Source organism: Podarcis gaigeae (assembly GCF_964106915.1).
Source record: "Podarcis gaigeae genome assembly, chromosome: 1".
Lineage (NCBI taxonomy): Eukaryota > Metazoa > Chordata > Lepidosauria > Squamata > Lacertidae > Podarcis > Podarcis gaigeae.
This window is the reverse complement of record NC_139678.1, coordinates 23089820-23110425: the sequence shown is the minus strand read 5'-3', so window position 1 is coordinate 23110425 and position 20606 is coordinate 23089820. Positions and strand designations below refer to the sequence as shown.

Here is a 20606-nt window from a genome sequence, read left to right as displayed (position 1 = left end):
ACTTGCACCCGGAGGTGCTTTCGAACTGCTAGGTTGGCAGGTGCTGGGACCGAGCAGCGGGAGCGCACCCCGCCGCAGGGATTCGAACCGCCGACCTTTCGATCGGCAAGTCCTAGGCGCTGAGGCTTTAACCCACAGCGCCACCTGCGTCCCGTTTTACAGATACCTCTTTATAATTGGTCTGAAATATTTGCTTTAGTTGTTAGAACTCTAAACATCCACTAACATTTTATCCTAAAAGTATCAAATCTTTGGGCAATCCCACCACATATGGTGGTAGTACTCAAAGCAGTAGAATTCTTTTCCAGCACTCAAGGCTTAACAGAGCCATAAATATAAATTAACCCTGGAGGTGGTAATTTCTCAGTCTCTTAAAGACTATATAAACTAAGTGGGAAATTGCTTCCGGTTTGTATATTCCTGGCTCTCTACACACACTACTGGAGATATGAATCTCTGCTGTACTTTATTTAACAATTTGTTACAACAGACTCTCGGCATTTCGGACACACCTCTGTACTTTTGCAGTGGAGGAGGGCTAATAATTGGGAATTACTGTACAGATGCACATAACATTTGATAGTGATGATGCAGACAAGTGTTTCTTAACCACAGACTTCTTGGCACACTTTTCTTTCTTTTTTTGAAAGTTGATTGCCTGCCTCATTTTCAAGACTCTGAACAGGTTAAATAATAATAAATAGGTGATCTTTCTCCTTTTTCCTCTATGCTGGGAACAAATCTGGGAGGAGCAGTAAAGAGGTGAATTATTTTTGAACCAAATAAATCTGTACACCTATATACATTTACATGGAAGTATGCTCCACTTAACACACTGGGTTCTTTTTATTTAGTTAATCCAAAACATGTAATTCAATAGCATATAAGAAGTAAGGAAATCAATGGTTTCTATACATGTTAAGTTCCAATTAATAATAGTTATTATTATTATTATTATTATTATTATTATTATTATTAATATATATCCTGCCTGGCTGGGTTTCCCTAGCTGCTCTGGTCGGCTCCCAACAGAATATTAAAAACACGATAAAACATCAAACAATAAAAAAACTTCCCTTAACAGGGCTGCCTGAGATGTCTTCTAAAAGTCAGATAGTTGTTTATTTCCTTGACGTCTGATAGGAGGGTGTTCCACAGGGCCTCTGCTTGGTTCCATGTATCCTTACTTCTCACAATGAGGGAACTGCCAGAAGGCCCTTGGAGCTGGACCTGAGTGTCCTGGCTGAACGATGCAGGTGGAGACACTCCCAGGCATACTGTATTTCATTGTTGGAGGCATTATGCCTCTAAATACCAGTTGCTTGGGATCAAAAGTGGGCCAAGTCCTGTTGCGCTCATGCCTTGCTTCCATGCTTCTCAGAGACACCTGGTCAGCCACTCTGAGAACAGGATACTGGATTGAATGGGCCATTGGCCCGGTCCAGCAAGCTCATCTTATGCTCATGTTCCTATGAAAATAAATGGGGAGGAAATGCAATTGAATGAAAATTAAATCGCACACACAAATATAAATTTGGGTCGTTGCATTCACAAACCCTGCTAATAATAAAAAGAGTAACTGATATTAGAAGGCAGTAGAATGTCATTTAAAAATATCGATTTTATATACAGTCATACCTCAGGTTGAATGTGCTTCGGGATGAGCGTGTTCGAGTTGTGCTCCGCAGCAACCTGAAAGTAATGGAGCGTGTTACTTCCGGGTTTCACCGCTTGCACATGCACAGACGCTCAAAATGACGTCATGCGCAGAAGCGCCAAAACGTGACCCACGCAGACACGGGTTACGTTTGCTTCTAGATGCGAACAGGGCTCCGGAACAGATCCCGTTCACATCTAGAGGTACCACTGTATAAGTATCATCATGTCCTTGGCATTGTATGGTATTCTCAGTTGAAGCTAGGGAACTATTAAGAATTGCAAATAGTGATGCTCTTAGATTTGCCTTGTACATACAGATAAAATTGCTGGCTTTAAACTGCAGCTTACCACAGCTCATACTTCTGCATCTGTGGTTAGCAGGCACTGCCGTTGATTTTGGCTTGGGAGTTATTGGTTAACTCATGCCAGTTCTTTCCTTTTAAACTCCTTGCTGCCCTTTGTCTGACTCATCTGGTTTCATGGAGAAGTGCAGTTAAATAAACTGCAAGGAGAAATGTCAGAAAAAACATGTATGACCACTGCAAGTTAATAACACTACTTTGAAATTATGCCAGCAGACCTGGCATGGATTTACTTTTGTGTGCTCCTAACAAAGTGTCAGGAGATCTGAGGTGGTGCAGTGGGTCAGCAGGTCTGGCTCTGAACCAGAAGGTTGGTACCAGGTTCGAACCCACCCAGGGATGGCTCATTGACTCTTGGGGCCCCTTGTAAATTTCCAGTTCTGTGATTCTATGAAACGCTCTAGAGGGCAGAAAGAAGAGCAAGAAAATATATGTGCGCTCTTCAACTGAACTGTACGAAGAACATTCAAGTGGCAGCTGAATGCTGAATAGTATGTGGTTAAATAAACTTCAAACAACTATTGCCCCATCTCTTTGCTTTTCAAAATGCAACTAGCATCTTCTTTAAGCATTCTGTCTCTACTTACTTTGTTGTTGATCGGATTCTACTTTTCAGTGCACGTGTTGGATAGATAAAATGAGCTATGGGACACCCTTGTGAGTACAGTTCTAACATCTGCATAGCTTGTATAGTCCTGACACTCAAGATTTGAAACATTGTGGTTTCTGTATTACAAAGAAGAAGAAAAACAGGCATTGTTTGCAATGTCTGTCATTCCCAATGACCAGGCAATGCAAAGAATGTTTCCACCACCTAGTGGCTGAAAAACACCATTCCTTGAGCACATTAGTTAAAGCCAAAGAAAAAAAGCAACTCTGGTGACCATGGCAAACTTTGTTTTAAAATGGACATTCAAATAGTCAATCACAAGTGGTGCAGAAATCATGGCAATGACACCATTTGGGATAAGCTGGATGGGCCAAGTTTTTTTGTTATGTTTGGCAGGGCTCTGGCTGGATTCCTTGCCCTCTTATACTACTACGCATTGCTTTTTTTTGGCTGAATGCTTTTTCTTTCTGCTTTTTTATTTTGGTTTCTCTTAGTTGTTACTGTATTTTGTAGTCTTAATGGTGTTGGCCACAGTGGGCATTGCAATTAGGAAGCTGTAGTCCTCCAGATGTTTTTAGACCCCCAACTCCCATCACCCCAGGCCAGCATGGCCAATATTCAGGGGTGTGGGAGCAGTATTAACATCTGGAAGGCCACAGGTTGCCTATCCCTGATCTGTGGAAACATGGGGTGCAAATTATAATTAAAGAGCTAAGATCTTATTCCTGCTCAGCTGCAGGCAAACAGTAAACCGCCATGCAGAACTCACCAAAAACAAAGAAATGGACAATGGAGGGAGACCATGTGAACCACTGACTGTGGACCTTTGCATGTGGCTGGAGGAGGTCTCACAGACCAAGGGACCAAACACTCTGCTATTCCTGGGGCATCTTGCCACTGACAGCGGGCCCAGGAGATATTGTCAGGCTACATGTTTGCGTGTCCTGTTATTCACTGGGATTTACTTCCCAGGAAGTTTATTACATACAATTGCAGACTTAGGATGCAATTCTATACAAACTTGTCTGGTGTGAACTCAATGGTCTCTCCCTCTCTCTCAATATAGAGAAGAGGATTAGACTATAAGATTTATAGGTCTCCCTAGATAGCTGAAAGCTGTAAATCAAGAACACAACTGAGTACACCCTTACATTTTTGGAGTTAAATGAACCTGATACGATTCCCATTATATTTTTTTAAATAGAAAAAAAGGTCATGCAGGACTCAGAAGAGCTGTTTGAAATTTAAAAAAAAATTGAAAAGGAAAAATATGTTTTAATGCTGTTATTTTCTCAAGCACCTTGTTGCCATCTCACAGCAGCTGACACAAACTGGGGATTTCCAAAGTGAAGGCATTTTGCACCAACTGTAAACAGAGTTATTCGCCACTCTCCAAATGTCTCCTAGCAACAGTCCCAAGCATTAACAAAGCCTCACCATTCATGTGTCCTCTAAAAAGAATCTCTGTTCTTGGAAAGTAGTAGTGGATGGGCTTGGCAAAGCAGTGGGACAGAAAAAAGGTGCCCCCTCCCCTCCCAACACCAATTTTTCAATCATCAGAAGCATTAGAACAAGGAAATCACAACCAAGGAGAAGCTATTGGTAGCAGCTGTTTATGAAATGTATTTAAAGCTAGAGGAGCTCTTTGAAATAAATCCCATCCTTAGTGGCAAAGGCCGGGTTGTAATTTTACTGACATTTAAATGAAGCTCGAAGGTTTTTAGAGTTTATGTATGTGGGCAAGCACAAGTCAGCAAAATGTTTCCAACTGAGCAACCAAAACGTGACGAGGACAATGGTGACAATTCTCTAGCTTACTAGAATGTTTAGATTCTGTAAGCAGTAGAAGGTGGGTCCATACAGGTGTCCACATCCTAACTTCCTATGATGGTTATAACTCTGCAAGCTGCATTGCCTCGCCTAATTAGGAAGCTTTTATCACATGTCTGCTTGATCTATCAGGCCACAGTTTTACAACATGCTGGCATTCGTCTCTCGTTTTTGTAATCTGGAAGGAGCACTTTTGGGAAGCCAAAAAGCGGGGCAGATTTTCCCCCACCCCCAAAAATAAAGTATGGCATGCATACTCATGTGTGGAACCAGTTCCCTTTACCACATGGGACCAAACTATCCCTAAAATAGTTTCGACACCGTAGGAGGGTTCTCCTTACTGCAGAGGAAGAGTTGTCACGTCAGGTTGTGTGTGCGCATAATCACTCAGAGAAAAGAGTTGGTTGAACAGTACACCAGTAGACCAAAATCATTGTAGCAGAAGATCCCATTTAAAAAACATATTACTCCTGGCCTTCTGTCAAGAAAAAAATCAGTAAGGTAATAGGACAGCTATGAATAAATACCGGTACATCAGCTGGGCTTTTTATGTAGTACATGTAACCAAACATTAAAAGGTAAATATGACGGTTACAGGGACGCAGGTGGCGCTGTGGGTTAAAGCCTCAGCGCCTAGGACTTGCCGATTGAAAGGTCGGCGGTTCGAATCCCCGCGGCGGGGTGCGCTCCCGCTGCTCGGTCCCAGCGCCTGCCAACCTAGCAGTTCGAAAGCACCTCCGGGTGCAAGTAGATAAATAGGGACCGCTTACCAGCGGGAAGGTAAACGGCGTTTCCGTGTGCAGCTCTGGCTCGCCAGAGCAGCGATGTCACGCTGGCCACGTGACCCGGAAGTGTCTCCGGACAGCGCTGGCCCCTGGCCTCTTAAGTGAGATGGGCGTACAACCCCAGAGTCTGTCAAGACTGGCCCGTACGGGCAGGGGTACCTTTACCTTTACCTTTTATGACGGTTACAATTTTCAGAAGTTTTCATAGGGGTGAAACATGGTGTTTCATGAAGGGCTTTTAATCTGCCTACCTTTGCATTAGACATCTTCAGTAGGTAATCAGCTGAAGGAAATTCGTTGATATTTGTAACCCAGTTCTTAATTCCCCATCTTTCAACGTATGGAAAAAGAAATTTGTATCTGTAAGCTTCCTATCTCCATTACTTGTATGTGGGTGGTCTGAAAACTCTGCACTTTGCCTCCTGGGAGCACCACACACACTAGCTAATCCCCTTCCCCTATTATCACATGATGGAGACACACACAATACTGGATGTTATTTGTTTAATCCATTTGTAGCTTGATGTTCTTCAGAAAATATACTATGATCCTCAGGAACTGTTGGAGCATGTGATTTCAGTAATTCATAGCAGACATACTACAAACTCACACCTATGAAGATGGATCCATATCCCATTTGTTGTGAGCTCCGAGCTAATCAATGCAATCTATTCAACTTTCCTGCTCTCAAACAGCATTCCCTACAGACACCAACCTTCTTTCCTTAAAATCCAAGGAAAACCACTCCTCTGTATTCTTGGCAGGCATGCCGCATGGCTGAGCCACACAGCTCAGTTTCACCTTATGCTTCTAACATCAAATCATAATCCAAAATATAGTCTCAGAACTTCCATCGGTGCCAACTGGGGAAGGTGCTGTGCGGAGAGCAAAGTTTAACTCAACAGGCAGAGTACTAGACTTGGACACTGCAGAGCTAGGCTAGGTTGAAAGTGATTAGCTATCTGGTCCATGGTAAAATCACAGGTATGCATTACAACAAGCAAAATAATTTTGAATCACTGTAAATGTTGGAACATCTCCCAAGAAATCTTGGGAAACACTTAGGCAAGGTGCTGAAAATTCTAACTGAAGAACATGAGGATCAGGTGAATATGGCACAGGATCAAATCCAGATTTAATAGTGCCTATGTAGGAAAGAGAAGTAGCAATGTGATGCTCTCCTTGCAGTGAGTATAATGCCTACTAAAAAGTTTTAATGCTAAAGACAGCCTACTTTTTCCTTTATTGACTGAGGTAGAGTGTGATAAAGAACAAAAAATTAAGTGTGTCCAATATATTAAGAGAACTCCATGTTATAACAAATGTCCAACATACTGAGCAAAGAGAGCACTAAAAAAACATCAAAAACCTCCACTCAGATACAAGTTTATACAATTCAAACTACCCCTCAGGGCTTAAAGGCCATAAAGGGATATTCTGTAGTATAAAAACGGGCAAAACCATCAGTGCTGCTTGAAGCAGCTCTTGAGAGTTGATTCTAGATGGTGGGATGACTGGGTTATACTGGGACTCAATACTTTCCAGGGAATGTATCAACCTCAAAACCTGAACTTGAGCAACTCTTCCCCTCTGTAGAGATAAGTGAATGGAACTTTTTCTGGAAAGATGGTGGTGTTTTGATTCTATGAATAGGATACTTTTCAACTACTTGATATTTCCTCTTTGCAGGAAGGGACAGAGGTGCATGTTCACCCAAGAACTATTACTATTCCAACTTGAGAAATCTCTCTGGAAGTTATACAATAGAACACATCCTAAATTGTAGTCTTCTCTCCACCTCCTTAACAAGCAACCAGTAACATGTTTCCAGCAAATGGAAATTCAGTCCTTATAACTATCTTATGGAATCCAAAGTTTTAGTCCAGTTTGCAATGAGCAGACAAAAGATAGTCAGTGTTATACCAATATTTTCCTATAAAGAACTAGAATAGATTAATAACCTGAATCCACATTAATATTTCAAATCCCCAGCATAATCTGTGAAAGTAAAACTGGTATTCCAAAGGGAGTCAGAAGTTTTTAAATAATGCCACTAATGCAGTAAATTGTTTCATTTCTATTTGTTTTTATTTTAAAAACTCAAATGTGTCAGTACTCTTAAATAACCATTTCAAATTTGATTTAAATGTACCAGCATGGTTCCAAGCTAGGAAATTTCAAAATCTCTTTGGAATACTAATTTCATATTTATAGGTTTCTTTATTTTATTTTTTATTTTTTTATAAAACAACCTATTTCCCTGAATTGTTTCAAGACAGTTGATGATGTAAAGTTTAATATAAAATATTTAGTCACAAAATAGTATTGCTTTTGTATGCACATTGTGGCAAGATTCATTTGCTCTTTTTCAATAAAAACTATACCATCTCCCATAAAATCCTAAACATATCAAGAATTGTGATGCAGAACAGAATTACACATGTGAAACAGGTACCAGCACAACAGTGAGATTATATTACATCAAAAAAATTTTAATGGTCCCAAATATATACTCAACAACTAAGCATACACTCGGGGCAAAATAAAAATATGACACAAAAGTGACCACATCTAGAATTCCATTCAATCTTTAATCAAGGGATAGACAAATCCCTTAGCTCCAAACAAAAATCTGCAGTTTAAAGGGCAAAAGGGAACAGATTATTTTTTTTAAAAAAAAAGAAAGAAAGAAAAGAGGAAACTTATGTTCAGCCCTCCCCCAATGAGTTTTTCTTTAAAACCTGTTGTAGCTTGACTAAAATGTTCAGAATGTATGGTTTCAAAGGCAGGTCTCTTTAGACAAAGAAACTGCTGGCATTCTTAGCTAGTGAAGAATTAGGGCAGAAAAAGCATTTTCTTCAAAGTCTTGTACATGGTCCAAGAAAGCATATTCTGATTGTAACAAACTGAACAGCCAATCCAGAGTTCCACTACCAAAACTCCTGCCCTGTTGGCTTTTACATATATATTTTTTTCCGTTTCCTTCCCTGAGAAAAGGGCAATGTGTGGTCCAAGCTGGAGAGGTCAAAGGCATGTCTTTTCCATAAAGCATAGTATTTCCTCTTCTTCTGCTCCTTCAAATTGGCACTTGACTAGCAGAAATCCATGTTTTAAAAGTTGATCTGTGTTATACACAGTAATTCATTAGAAATTATAGTTTTTAATTATAAACTTTTCCCCCTCTGGAAACTTTGTTTATCCCTCAACCGATATTAATTTTCAGAGCTGTCATTATGAGGACTCTAGCTTTGCTTTCTGTGATAAAGGTATGCTTTCTTCATCATCCTCGTCATCATCATCAGGATAATCTACAAGCCCCACTAGGCCTCCCTGAAAAGAAAAAAAGATTTACAAACATTAGCTATTCCAGAGTTTCATCCTTCAAATGGACTTAAAATGATCTGCTTAAAACTCCAATAAGTTGATATATATATGTAAAACACACGGATACAAATTCACAATTTACAATATTCAGAGACAAAACATAAATGCAATGCATCGCCATTAATTCCTATACTGTGCAAGAGGTTCTTATCTTAACCAAAATATACATACTTAGATGACTCTCGCTAGCAATTAAGGGGCACAATGCTCAGGTATGATGAGCAGCTAAAAGCAGCTGTACTTGGCTTAACACATACAAAGGAACACACAGTGCTATGCAAGCAAAGATTAATAATGTGGGTATTATTATTATTATTAATTGAATTTTATACCACCCTATACCCAGGGGTCTCAGGGCCATTCACAGAATAAAATCAAGATATAAAACCACAAAATACATAATAAAAATAAAAACAACAACCCAATAGCCCCTTCCCAGAAATACAATGGGTTGTTCTGGAGGGATAAGATAGTATAACATGATATATGTATATATGACAGATGCATGCAGACCAGCCCCATAGTATAAACACACTATCACTATGTTACTATATATATATATATATTAGTGGGTCAAAGCAATCACAGCGTTTCGCAGATAAAGACATACCATCTTTGATGGATTTTAAAAGTACACATTTCAAAACTGCAATCCTAGAAAGAGGTCATAGTAAAGTCTACTTCAAGGGAAACACTGTGGTTAGAGTGTCAGAATAAGACTGTGGAGATCACGATTCAATTTCCCTCTCAGTCACGACCATTGCCCAGTCACCATCTCTTAGCCTAACCTACACACAGGTTTGTTGCAATGATAAAAAGAACCTCATGTATGCTGCCTTGAGTTTCTCAGAAGACAGACTAGGCACAAATAAATAAATAAGCTTCACTTCATAAAATATTGCTTGTTACATGGAGTGCAATTTAGGGGAAGAATTCTGGGTTCTAGCCCCACGCAGGGCAAAATATCCCTGCACTGCAGGGGGCTGAACTAGATTATTCTTGTGGTCCCCTTTCAACTCTATGACAGAATGATTCTAATCCTAAAATCCAAAATGCACGAGCATCGAAAGCAACCGAACTGCTTAAGCAACTGTGCTGGGGCTTAGCAATACTTGGCTGAAAACTAAAAATGTTCCTTTTGCCTCATCTCATCACCACCTCTAGAACTCTAGAAAACATTTCATGCTTTTAATAACTTAAATGGTGTTTCAAGACTATAGCAACCACAAACCAAGTCTTAAGAAAAAGAAAAAGTCTCCTTGTAAAGGAGACCTATACAGCGGAGCTGATTTTTGAGACAAGTGACTGTTTTGTGGCATTCTGAAGTTGCTCCAAGAATACATAAAAGTACAAAAATGATTGAGATATGAAAAGTAAGCAAATGCTAACAATGATTGGAACATGTTGATGTGGTGGAACCACAGACAGCACTGGGAATAGCATAGCACTGGAAGAGTAAGAGGCCAATATTGGGGAACAGAGTTTAGGGCACTAAAACTCCCCCATATTCTGGTCCTCTTTTCTCACACCAAATTACTCATTGAACCCTAGTTTACTTCTAAAAAATGAATTAGAATTACACAGACCACACACCTAACATATAGGATTTAATTTAGAAGAAGAAACTAACCTGGTATGTATAATAAGAGACCTGGCTGACTGAAGCTGGCGGTTCTACATAGACATAGTTACCTTCCAAGTACTCTGCTTAGAAACAGCATAGGGCAGGAAGGCTGTGCTGCTATGGTTTAAAATAATGCCATAATTCTTATCATGTATCTTGTTTAACATATGGCTTATATTCAGTGTTTACACTTGGACTTGGTTCCAAAGGACAGAATACATTCTGTTAATAAATTAGCTGTGCTTCCCTGATTTGACTGATCCCAAATCTCAGTCAATATACAGGGGAGGTAGAAGTCTTTCCTAAGCAACTCTGTTAGGAGTCTAAATTGACAAAACCATAGTAATAAACTCATTAATTAATAAATAAATATCTTGCTTGTAACAAGATGAATTCCCCTAAAATTATTTCTATTGAAGGCAGTATGTTTTGTATATATTTTAAAGGGCATTTATGCACAAAAGCAACTATTCTTTTAAAGTCTCCTTTACTTTTAAGTATAGACCATCTTAAAAGCATGGGGCAGAGAGATAGCCACAAACTCCATCCAAATCACCTATGGATTCCCAAATGGCAAATTCAGAGACGGGCTGACTTGCGGAATAGTTCTGATAACAGCATGATTTGAGTCTAGTGAAAATAGTACCTTGGTAGTTATAGCTGCCATCTGAGATGTGCTTTTAGAAACTGATCCAGGAGATCCAGGGGACCCAGGAGATCCAGGGGACCCAGGAGACCCAGGCAAATTACTTGCAGATGACTGGCTGGTGAGATTAGCCTTTGTACCACTAGAGAAAGAAAGTTTGAAACTTGGGCTCTGGCGACCAGAAAGATTCGTTTTCAGAAGGACCTCTTTTTCTTCACTTTCTTTAACTGTAATTTAAAACAAGTACAACTTTATTAAAAGTTCCACTATGAAATCCAACAGGCTAAGGAGACAAAAAGTGCTATTATCATGCTTATGTTACATTCCTGCTTATTTTAGTACGAATTTATTACTGTCTAAAAGTGCAGGAGGCAGCTCTGTGCCTAATTAGCTGTGCTGTACACACGCACACACGCATACACACACACTGGCCTTTGGTGTAAAAAGTTATTGTGAGTACATTAAAGGGATGGAAAACTTACAGCTCTCATTGATTGCTGGATTCCAACTCCCATCAGCCCCAGTCAGGATGGCCAATGGGACTGGTGCCCATTGGACTAGTAGAGTAGAAGTCAGAAAGACCAAGAGTAGGTGGATCTAGTACCAAGGAAAGGCAGAGCCAACTAATTTTACTTTTGTCACCATCCACCTTCCTGATGAGTTCTATAAGGGCAACACTGTTTGGAAGGAAGAAGGCAGGCAGACGTGGTCTAAGGGGAGGTTAAGGTTGGTGGGGCAGTGTCCTATTCGCCCTGATGGATCAGCCGTAACTGGCCAATGACCAGGGATGATAAAAGTTGTAGTCCAGCTACTTCTGGAGGGCAACCGCTGCATTAAAAGCTTCCTCAATAGAAACACAGAAAGCAGCCGTATACAGTCAGACAAAGTACATCTAGCTTAGTATTGTCTACACAATACAATACAATATAATATACTACACAATAGTATTGTCTACCTGCAGATACTGGGGATTGAACCTGGGAGCTTCCGAAGAAGAGTTTGGATTTGATATCCCGCCTTTCACTCCCCTTCAGGAGTCTCAAAGCGGCTAACAATCTCCTTTCCCTTCCTCCCCCACAACAAACAGCTACAGCCCTATGTCCATTTAAACCTTACAATATCCATTTACAGCCCTATGGTAGCTAAATAAATTTAAAGCTGAAATATAGTAACTCCACCCAGTTACTTACATTTTTTTCTTTCCATAAATTTACTTATAGGATCCATAATATCTTCATCATTTTTACTTTTGTCAGAAGGTGGCACCACAGCCTCCCCATCTTCCATATCATCTTCATCAGTGTTAAACCACATCTCTTCCTCATCCTCCAAGGTCCTTGCATCTCTCCTGTATCTATGGTTTCTCAAGATGGAACGCATGCTATGAAAAAAATTTTTTAAAAATTATTTTACATATATTGCTAAAGCAAGAGCTAAAAAAATGAGCCATGTGCCGAAACCTTTACATTTCTCTCACACAACTACGTGATACAATGCCTAAAGAAATATTTTTAGAAACTAATATACTAGGACAATCACTATGCAAGCTGTGGATGTGCTTTAGCATTAAGCTAAGCCACATGCACATCAAGAAACCATTATTTCATTTAGGTGTGTGTTCCTGACGCTGTTTCCATGCCTTTTTATCTTCTCATCTCTTGTATGACTTTCTGATGCAGGTGATTGATGAAAGAATAGGGCACTTCTGACCGCCAGCTACATATTGTAGGTGTAAGTTGTATAACATTTTGAAGTTTGAAAATCTTCAAAATTGCAGGGAGACGCTCATCTAAGATGCACTGAGATGAATGAGACAACTTACAAAAAAATTGTGCACCTTATTTTTTAATTGCAAAAATACACAGAATCATAGTGTTGGGAGGGACCAACATGTACCAACATGAAGAATCTATATGTACTTTTATGATGAAAATCTATCAAAATGGAATGTTTTAAAAAGAGTTGGCTGCCAAAGGTTTTTATCTAAAGACCAAAAGGAATGAATGCAAATGTTAGTGTGTGTGTCTCCCCATGTGTGTATATGTGAGTATATATATATATATATATATGCTTTCGTAGATTTTCACGGGTACAGGAATGCAGGTTTTGGTGTCCTCGGGTGTCTTCCCGTGTAAAAGTTGGGGTGTCTAGGCGACGTTTCGACGAGGTCTCACTCGTCATCTTCAGGCTGGTGCTTTCGGCTTCTTGTTACTGGAACAGAGCGGGATCTCAATGTTTGAGTTCCTATAAATACTGTAGAGGGGGTGTGGTGTCTAGCCTCCAATGTTCTGGGCAGAGAGGAAGTTCCCAGGCTAGTGTGCCTTTTCTTCTTTTGTTCTTTAATTACTTGAGAGATACCTTGAGTAGGGGCATTGGCAACCAGGCAATAGTTGTCACATATATATATATATATACCGAACTAAAATCAATGCACACACTTTTTTATTGGGGTTTCCCTCTCCAAAGAAGGTGTATTTTGAGATAATACAATTTGCTTGAAATAGTCATTTCTTCATAGGGATAAAGTAGACAGAGTTTGTGCTTTCAACTGATGAGCTGTATATAGACAGCTTCTGTTTGCGGAATGGATAAAGATGAAACAGAGGCTCTTGCTGGAGGAAAGCAGGGATGGTGGTGGATTTTTGCAGATTCCCCCTTCAGCCCCCAGCACCATCTCCCAGGCTATTCTGAAGGGGACATGAGGGGTTGCAGGAGGAAGGGGGGGAGCAAAATCACTTCCCACTCTTGCTCCAATGGCAGAGTCTTGTGGACAGAACTCTGCCCACAAGTAGTTTGAATCCAAACTGATGGGTTTCTTACCTTGGAGGTGCATTTATTTAGCCAAAAATGGTAAGTCTTAACTGCTTGATCTGGGCAATGAGAGACACTCTCACAAATGATTTGCAAACTTTGGATATGCATACAAAGTACACCTGCAATATGAAGCTGGCAGCCGGCAGAACAATATTTTAGCCTACGTGGTACTGCATCACAGAATAAGTTCCAGGGCTTTATGTCTTTTTCTGGCACTGGGAAATAAGCATGTGTGTTATAGTCATCCACCAGAGATTATCTGGGTCAATTGTATGGAGATGTATATTTCTCTGTATATCCTGATATGGCTTAATTAAAGAATCCTTCCAACACAGTTCAGTGGCTTATAGCTTCACTTAATGATCTTCACTTAAAAATATGTCAGTCAACTGACACTAAAAGCAGCCATCTGAGAAACAGAACCAAAGTGTGCTGTTCATTTTTCCCTAGTTTGTCCTCAATAGGAAAATGTTTTATGAAAGAGCCAATAATAATTGGTGTACACTAACCTGTCAAGTTTGGGATTATCTTGTCTTTCCCTTTGTTGTTCATAACGCAATTTCAAACCTTTGAATGTCTGCACATAATCTACATCTTCTAGTGCTTTCCAGTAATTCTCAATTACATGAGCTGTTAAGGATTTTATGTCTTCCTAGAAAATAAAGTTATTTTTTTCCAATTAAAGATGTTAAAAAGTAGAAGCATAGAAAAGCCACAAAAAAATTCTTTAAAAATGCTTAAGGGAATTATTCTAAATTTGTTCCCTAGTCATTTTTTCATCCAAACAACTACTAAGCAGCATGAGGTAAACATGGCCGTCATTACAGAAAATGCAGCAAATGGAAGTATGCAGCAAATCAAAATATAAAATTTTAGGAAGAACCATGTTTTTAATCAGTCCCTGACACATTGTTGGCACTTAGAAAGTGTCTTCTATGATTAAAGAATAGTAAACAGATGGAAAGTTATGATGTCCAACAAAATGTTTGAATGGTTTTGAAATCTTTTTAAAATCCTGAGTCAGGAGTTGGTTCTGAAAATATGCAAACAGCGAAATTTCGGAAAACCATTCTCATTTTTCTTCCAGGAACTGAAAATTACAAGTGACAATTTTACAGTTCATGAAAGAGGTGCTGTGATAAAAAAAAAGATGGCCACTAATGTATTGTTACAATAAACTCTAACTGAAGTCTAACCCCTTTACTCTTTGAGCAGGATGCCTAGCCAGATATCTATTAGCCAGAACATGCAAATTTTAATTTTGCTCAGATTATCTATGCTGAAGACTGCTACGTTTTTAACATTATAAAACAAATCTGCAAACACTTTTTAACTTGCAATTTTAAAAAATGTTTGCACCACATTCCAGGCCAAAAACTTCATCTTCAACATCCTGGTGCTTCAGTAGCGATGACCCACTGTGAGCCACCATCTATCCTTGGGTAGTTAAGAGATGGGTTTTCCTTTGTGTTCAGTCAAGTAACTGCCTCAGTACTGCACCTTAGGCACTCGTTATTTTCTTGAAGTGCACTACAATCTAATTTGTTTGATGCTGCAGGTACCTTACTGCGTCCCCAACTCCGTACTTCTGTTGGAAGCTGGTGAATGCCCAATTTCAGCTAGAGCGTGGTGGGCTGCCCTAAAACATTGGCTCAGGATTTCAGTGTTTAATCTAGGGAAGGGTCTGTACCCTCATTTGACCAATGAGGAATTTGTCAGCAAATGGCAGAAAACCATGGCTAAAAAAGCCACCTCTATTGGTCTGTCTCCCCCCCCCCCAAACTGTATTACCTGGGTTATGAAGGCGCCCAAAAGGTTTTAAAGCAAAGATTATGGGACAATGCACACAGTGACTTGCGATCTCGATCGCACACAGTCTGTGGTCCACTGGCAGCGGGAGTTCAGTATGGGTATGTCTTTGAGTTAACATCTTACATCAAAAACCTGACAGTACCTAACTATCGAAGGCTTTTCACCAAAGCCAGACTAAATGTCTTCCCCTCTGCAGTGCTGGATGGTAGGTTGAGAGGAGTTCCCTACCAGGACAGACTTTGCTTGTGTGCTCAACACATCAATTCCATAAATCATATTTTGTTGCATTGTGCAAAGTATGAGCAGGCCAGGGCTGAACGGATACTACCCTTGCTGGTGCCTTTCCCGGGAAAATCAGAGGCTCACTATGTCAGGTTCCTACTGGAAGACCAGATAAAAGCTAGAACATTGGCAGTGGCAAAGTTTTTATCGGTGGTTGCAAGAACAAATGAGCCCTATATTCTAAACAAAATGCTTGATTAACCTGGAGGTAGGCTGTATGAACTGTGTATTGATTTGTAATGTTCTGTTGGGTCTCTGGACCGTAATAAAGATTGTTGTTGTTGTAATTTGTTTGAAGAGTTCTGTTTTGGGCCTTGAGGGAACTAGACACAATCTTCTGAACCAGGTGGATTTCCATCTTTTCAACTTCTATATATGTATCAAAAGTAATGGCTCAAAATGTCCCAACTCACAGTAATTGCCCTCATTGGTACATTCTTACTCCTACTTATAAACAAGGCTGACCACAAATGCTTTCCCCTACGAAGCAGTGGCATCTCTCATGCTTCTGTCACTATCAATATGATGTGACTATTGGGTGAGTATGTACCTACCCAAGCCTTAAGATAAGCAAACTTAAGTGTGGCAGGTGGCTATAAGAGAGTGAAAGAGGGCTTTCCTGTTGGTGGCCCTCTTTCTGTTAGTGAACGCACTCCAGGTGCCTGCCTGGTGACTACATGAATGACTTTTTTGATCAAAGACTGTTTTCCCTTCTCAGGCCTTTTAACACCAATTTAATATTTTTTAAAAATATCTTCCAAACATTATTTTTTAACATCAGTAGTTGTTAAAAACAGTTATGGTAGTTTGTTTTTAGCTTTTGCGAAATTGTTGTAGCACTCCAGAATATTAATGTGATTAGATTGTCATTAGAATTAGGTTTTACTGTGTTGGTCTAGTTTTTTGTGTTGAATTTGACAGTCACCATTTGCACTTAGGTTTTAAACTGAAGTACTGCACATAACCTAGAGCGCTAATGAGGTGATCAATATAAAAAATAAATATTTCTGCCTTGAAAGGCCTCCTATTCTAAAATTCCGCAAACTTTCTTTTTCTCTCTCCAAGAAGATACTTGGAGTTACCTTATTTTATCTACAACTCCCTCCTATACAACATACTCAGAGTTAATAATGTTTTTGACACCAGCACCTGCAGTGTCAGCATCCACCCTTCTCTAGAAAGTGGTACTCACCACTCTGATAAATTCAAACATCTCTATAATAGCAGAATTCATCAAATTATAGCGAGATCCATTGCTGAGAAATGCTTTGACCACCGGTTCAAACAAAAAACTTTTCATTATATAGCGGTTGTAGAATTCATCCTTCAACCCAATTATCTTTCTTTTAAAACGCAGGGCACCTAATGAAGAAAAATCATTGTTTAAAAGCAATTTTCACATTTGGTTTCCAATAACAACATCCTCAGTACCCCAACTTTAATAGAACGGCCCACAGCTTAAGTAATTCACAACACTTTTACATAGTAGTATGTGATGATGAAAAGCAAACAAGAACACTGAAGATCAATCAGATGAGAATATACTGACAAAGGACTGCCACAGTATCATATAAAACTCTTTACGAAAAAGAGAAAAGTCACTATGTTACAGATAACACCATAAAACGGAGGTAGCCAGTCCTCTAGTTTGCTTATTATGGTATGCTTATTATGGCTTACCAGGACTGCATGAATGGGCTCCTGCAGAGGAGCTCACATCTGTTCTGCTCTCCCTCCAGTCTTTAGCACAGCAGAGCGCAGCAGTTAAGCCAAGGTTTGGAATAGTATGTTGTTTTGAAACCAGGATCATGGTGACGGTCTCTCTTCCTCAACCATGAACTGTGACCATAGGATAAACCTTGATTACAGGTAGTGGTTAAGGAGAAGAGACCTTAATCACAATCCTGGGTTTGGACACACTAAGTTTGGTTTAGCTGCTGTGCTAGGACAGGAGAGTAGCAAAGCAGCTGTGAGCTCCTCTCCAAAAGCTAGCACACTTGTACAGTCTGTTAACTCGGCTAACCATGATATGTGAACAAGGCCAATGTTCCACTTGTTTTGGACTATCACCACTGACCATTGGCCGTGTTGACAGGAGCTGCACTCCAAAACAAATGGAAGCACCACAATGGCTGATCCTCCAGACAAAAAGTTCAGATGGTTTGGGTTGGTTGAGACATGCAGCAGCTCCACACAAATGACAAGTTTGTCAGATCAATTTCAATTACTGCAACCTGATGATGTGACCAAGCTGCTTGAAGGGTTGTTCCCTCAACCCTGGTTGATGCTAAAAAAAATGAGCGAAAGGCCCAGGGAGTGAATAATACTTCATTGCAATGAGGAGGACAGTTTATCCCCGCCTTAAGAAGTTGTTGCTGGATCCAGAAATGTGTGACAACTATTGCCTGGTTGCCAATGCCCTTTTCTGGCAATACGCTTTACTAGGTAGTGGCAGGGCAGCTTCCTGATACTTAATTATATGCCTCTCTTCACCTGGCCAGGCCTTCAGATCTTTTTAATGTTGTTTCCACAACTGATTTACTTAACAGTCTATTAGTATGCTTTGTATCAATGCTACTTGGATCTGATTAATTAGTTTCTGGGATTTTAAATATGGCTCTTATTAGCTGTCTGTGATTATGCGTTTTACATGACTATTTGTAAATTCCCATGATTTTTATGAAAATACTTACATAGTGCCAAGAAGGCATGCATTGAAGACATCAGAACTAGCACTCTTCGAAGGATATCCTTATTTATAATGTAGTTCTTTATATGGTATGTATGATGTTCCACACAGAAAGTTAGTAATTCTAATATCAAGGCCAATAGCTGGGCTGTCTGAAAGTCATCTAAAACAAAACAGACAACATAAAAATCACATAAAAATAAACAATTTTTAAATTATTTTTTGATACATAAAACAACTCACAATTTATTTTCTGCAACATAAACAAAAACAGAAATCAGATTGGGCTTATTTAATTTTCTGTTCCACTTGTTTGGCATATAAAGCAAAACATACTAACTGATTCCAGCACCATAGACAAATCACTGCATAATAGACATTATTCCACCTACTTGATATCTTTTAGTTTTTTATTAGTGTAAAAGCTGCATGTTCAATTTTGATGCATTTTATGAGATGTACAAGAACAATCCAGTCCCATAGGCACACATGGAGGACAGCAAGACACACAGTCTAAGTGCCTTCTATCCAGGCATGCAGGGTTCTACTACCTGCCCTTAAACTCAAACCACATTTGCTAGGAGCACATGGAGGTGCTGGATGACTGCAAAGGATGGGGCTATGCACAAAGGTATAGGGATGATTCTTAGTGACTGGGCCAAGACTAAGCTCAGATCTCTATTAGTGTCATACCTCGGGTTGAACGTGCTTCAGGTTGAGTGCTTTTGGGTTGCGCTCCGCGGCAACCCGGAAGTAATGGAGCACGTTACTTCCGGGTTTCACCGCTCACGCAGAAGCTCAAAATGATGTCACACGCATGTGTGGCAGCGGCAAAACGCGACCCGTGCACTGGCACGTCTTACGTTCCATTCAGGATGCGAACCGGGCTCCGGAACGGATCCCATTCGCATCCCAAGGTACCACTGTACATGAATTTTGACTATTATGGGAAGCTCTGAAGTGCTACACCTGGAAGACCTGCTTGATGAAAATAAAAACTGTCCTCCCCCCCCCAGCTGTAAGTGATCTGGATTTTATTGATAAGGATGAAACAGGGCAATGTGCCTCACACCACTCCTTCTGAAACAGCAGCTCCATCCACACATACCCTGTCATTTTACTAGTTACGAAATTTGTTCAGATTATTTGCATAATTCAGTTTATTATTTGTATAATGCTTTTAAAGAAAAAAAACTCTTGCCAAAGCATTTTAATAGGGAAAATGATGCCTCAAGAAAAGATTTCTTGCCTCACCTTTGCTAGGCTTTTCCTCTGTAGTATTGGCCAGTAGTGGTGCAGTGAGGACATGCATACAATGTTTGTAAAAGAACCCCAAGAATTCAGTTTTTTCTGTTTTCTGCAGAAAAAATAAATAAATTTATACCTAATGCACATAATACAAAGTGCCTTAATAACTTGGGGGCGTATATTATGACTGCACATAAATACTTGCTTACATTGGCAGTAGCTAGCATATTTTCTGGATCCACCAACGTACGCAATAGACCCATCAGTTGGACTGCTCCTCCAAGTTCAGGATCTGTATCACAAATCATGTGTTCTATGATGAGGTTAATGAGTAAAATATCCTGGTTTAAAAAATAAAATTAAATAATGAACTGGTTAGTAACAACTAAGATGCAAAATAAGACACACCCGGAGGCAATTCTAGATAAAAGCCTGGATCTAAGCAGGAACTGTGGGTGGGTGTTTTCATAATAGCAGCCACTCATGCTGTTTCTGGAAGTGAGGAAAATTTCAAAAAACATGGGATTGTCTGCAACCCCACAGGATAGATACACATCCTTGGGCCTACCTGAAGCAGCTATGCAGATGCTAGCCAAGTACTCTAACATATAAATGTACTTTCCAAATTCCAATAGATGCATCACTACCATGTGAGGAGTAGGGAACTGACAGAATGCTGCCTACTCATGAAGAAGCAAGTGAGGCTGTACTGCATCAAGTTTCTCTGCATTTTCTCCAAGAATCCAACCCAGAAAAAGGCAGAGATATTCTACATCATCCTGTAGCTGAGCACAAAATAGGAGGATGTTCTTAATAGGAGCATCACTGGCCTGGCATGAAGTTTCCTCGCCTTCTCCCATT

General features: G+C 39.9%; 1 protein-coding gene across 1 annotated transcript in view; it reads right to left on the bottom strand.

Annotated features, from left to right (window-relative positions):
* Nucleotides 1-7717: 7717 nt before the first annotated feature.
* PPP4R3A (protein phosphatase 4 regulatory subunit 3A) overlaps nt 7718-20606 on the bottom strand; it is a 31451-nt gene continuing 18562 nt past the window's right edge. The window contains exons 8-15 of the mRNA XM_083733114.1: nt 19955-20086; nt 19752-19854; nt 18502-18660; nt 17001-17170; nt 14224-14366; nt 12091-12281; nt 10901-11127; nt 7718-8576 (exon numbers count right to left, since the gene is read on the bottom strand). Of these exons, the coding sequence (XP_083589240.1) occupies nt 8478-8576; nt 10901-11127; nt 12091-12281; nt 14224-14366; nt 17001-17170; nt 18502-18660; nt 19752-19854; nt 19955-20086 (1224 nt within the window). The 3' untranslated portion in view covers nt 7718-8477. The remainder of the gene's footprint in view (nt 8577-10900; nt 11128-12090; nt 12282-14223; nt 14367-17000; nt 17171-18501; nt 18661-19751; nt 19855-19954; nt 20087-20606) is intronic.